At 43.1% G+C, this 2,661-nt stretch overlaps 1 protein-coding gene across 2 annotated transcripts; it reads left to right on the forward strand.

The window, feature by feature from the left end:
* The first annotated feature begins 1,675 nt into the window (after positions 1 to 1,675).
* On the forward strand, positions 1,676 to 2,410 carry LOC128254057 (uncharacterized). Of its 2 annotated transcripts, XM_052982852.1 has the most exons (3): positions 1,676 to 1,724; positions 1,775 to 2,037; positions 2,228 to 2,410. In XM_052982852.1, exon 2 carries the CDS (start codon positions 1,779 to 1,781, stop codon positions 2,013 to 2,015), a length of 237 nt encoding a protein of 78 aa, XP_052838812.1. In that variant the 5' UTR covers positions 1,676 to 1,724; positions 1,775 to 1,778; the 3' UTR covers positions 2,016 to 2,037; positions 2,228 to 2,410. The 2 variants fall into 2 exon arrangements, with proteins under 2 accessions (XP_052838812.1, XP_052838811.1); XM_052982851.1 differs by lacking the exon at positions 1,676 to 1,724 and having other exon boundaries at positions 1,733 to 2,037.
* Positions 2,411 to 2,661: the final 251 nt, after the last annotated feature.

Below are 2,661 nucleotides of genomic sequence, written 5' to 3' on the forward strand. Positions count from 1 at the left end.
AGTTTTTACTGCTTATAGAACTCCAATTAAATATCCTTATAAAAACTTTCAAGACCCAAAATAAAGCATTCAGAGAACAGTTTATTGACGCTAAAAAAGCTATTATTATATTTAAAATTTTCGTCAAACTTCAGATTTACATATTCTTAGCTATACCGCAGATCCCAGAGCTGATGGAATGTGCATTTGCATGGGACTTTTACTCAGGAGCTCCATAGAATCATGGAGGAGTACAAATGGAAATTATTAGGAATTTCCAAAAGTTTTTGCTTAGTATTTAGCAACTTAAATCATATTATAATATATTTTTCAATATTGTATTTTAAGGAATGAATTCAAACAAATATATTAAAGACTATCAAAGCCGTACCCAAACATAAACACCCCAAGTTAGGGTATCGAAATAACTGGCTCAAAAAAGCTAAGAAAAAGGTCCTACCCCGTGGCGTTTTGGCTGTTGATGGGTTGGCTCTGCTGACTGCTTGGCAGCGGCAACAGCAACATGCGGCATGCAGCAACAGCAGCAGCAACATGGGGCAGCGGCAACATAGTTTACACACCTACCGAGTCGCAGTCGCTGTCGAAGTTGGGGGGCTGGGCTCCGTCTACCGAACCCTCTGGCCAGCAACATGCACTTAACTGGTAGCCACAATGCACTTTATAATACCCGGGAACATGGCTCGCATCTCCGAATCTGTGCCTGCATTTGTATCTGTATCTGTATCTGCCCCTCCTCGCAGCTTGATAGATGCTGCTGCCTCGGACTTCCCGGAGCGATATACCAGGGGGCGTTGCTGCTGTGCTGCACTATGCTTCACTGTGCTGCAGCAGTGCAACATTGGTGGATAGAAGTAGCAAGAACCTCACCGTTAGCTGTCTTGTGAGCTTGGCCCTCATTTGCATCGGGCCATAAACTCGTTGGCCCAGTTTTCAGCGCACTAACCCGAATTTGAATCTGCAAATGCAAATGTGAATGCAAATGCGAATGCGAGTCCAATTGCGTCGAACTTTGAGCCGGCGCTAGGCAGCGACCTTGGATTAGCTTAATCCGTTCAGTTGCGACCCTTTTAATCCCTTTCTTCCTGCAGGGCAGCCCATTAGCAAGGACCTCAAGGGTTGCACATCGGACAGCGGAAGGAGGTGTTTTGCGCCCGTGTACCAAAATATAATTAGCGAACTACGGCAAATCTCTTTTTAATGCCCGCCTGGCTGCGGGGGTGTTCCGATTGAAATTGGAGCGTAGCCGAGGGAAGTGTGAAAAGTCGATGCGATGCTGAATTTCCGAAAACCGAGAACCGATGGCCAAATGGCCAACAAAAGCAAAAGCGAAGGTAGACGAAGTCGGGAATTAAAAGCGCAGCCGCCTCTCATCATCATCAGCATCATCCTTAGCCCATAGTCCACAAAAACACTCACGCACACAAGGAATTAAGTTGAGTTCTGAGTTCTGAGTTCTTAGCTCTGAGTCGTGAGTTCTGAGTTCCCTGCGAGACATTAAAGATGCCGACCAAGGCAGAGGACTCTGGATGTTTGGCGCCAGCCAGGGAGACAATATAAATCATATCACTCACACACAAAGGCAACCGAGTGAAGGGGAAAGCTGGCTGCCTTTGTTAATTAATTGTGCAGCACCGATATGGACACCTTTTTAGGGTCTGCATTTTCTTTAGAGCCCCGATAGTCAAAGTAAACTTTGCATTTATTGTATAAGGGGAGGAACCAAAGTAAGCAATATTGTTAATACAATTCAAATATAATTCTTTTCTTGGGCCAGAATAATGCTGCTGCTGCTGCTGCTGTTCAGCCTGCCAATGGCAAGAAACGACTCTGGGAAGTACACAACTGGACTTACTCTTCAGCCCCAGCAATGCCATATCCACGAGGAGGTCTTCCTCACGAAGGAGCTCTTCCATCCTCTTCAAGGTGTCACCGCCAAGCGGTTGCATTTGACCTGGTGGTGTGCCCTCCTGGAAAGCCTCTTCCTGCTGCTGCTGGTGAAGCTGCTGCAGTGGTAGTACTATGAGCCAACAGTAGACGGTAATTGCTGCGCTTACATCAGTAAGCCAACAATGGCGACAAATGTCACACATGCTGCTCATAAATCACATCGGAAAATGTTTTTCCCCATTGCTCTTGCTTGCCACACACACACACACACACACATGATAATTTGACTAGCTGGTCGGGCTTAGGTGATTCTAATTAAATTGTTCAAAATGTTTTTCAGCGCGCTTTTGGGCCCGGCGCTGGAAAATCGCTGACAAATGTTTCCGTCAAAACATACAATAAAGTTTTCATTTTGTTTTGTCAAAGTCCAGGCCAAAAGGCACAGTGGTAATGGGACCATGGAAATTCAGGTGAAGAAATATAGCTTCAAATCAAATTTAAAAAATTACCTGGTTTTGATAAATAAAATATATACTGGCCAATAGTAAATATTTGTTTATGTCGACTAAACCGTCTCAAAAAACGGTATGGTAAGATCAAAACAGTTTTAAAAATCTGCAAAATGTTGCAAATGTTATATTTTATATTGCAAATTCTTAAATCGATGATCAGCAAAATTTTAGATTAAATTTTGTAATTGACTAAACTGAATAAGAAAATCCGTTGCTTATATTGAAAAATTAAAAAAAACTGCAAAATGTAAGTAATTAAAGT

The sequence above is a fragment of the Drosophila gunungcola genome, assembly GCF_025200985.1.
Source record: "Drosophila gunungcola strain Sukarami chromosome 2R unlocalized genomic scaffold, Dgunungcola_SK_2 000004F, whole genome shotgun sequence".
NCBI classification, from domain to species: Eukaryota; Metazoa; Arthropoda; class Insecta; order Diptera; family Drosophilidae; genus Drosophila; species Drosophila gunungcola.

What these genes read in the sequence shown, in the direction of transcription:
- LOC128254057 (XM_052982852.1), top strand. Translation starts at nt 1,779, where the DNA reads ATGCTGCTGCTGCTGCTGCTGTTCAGCCTGCCAATGGCAAGAAACGAC.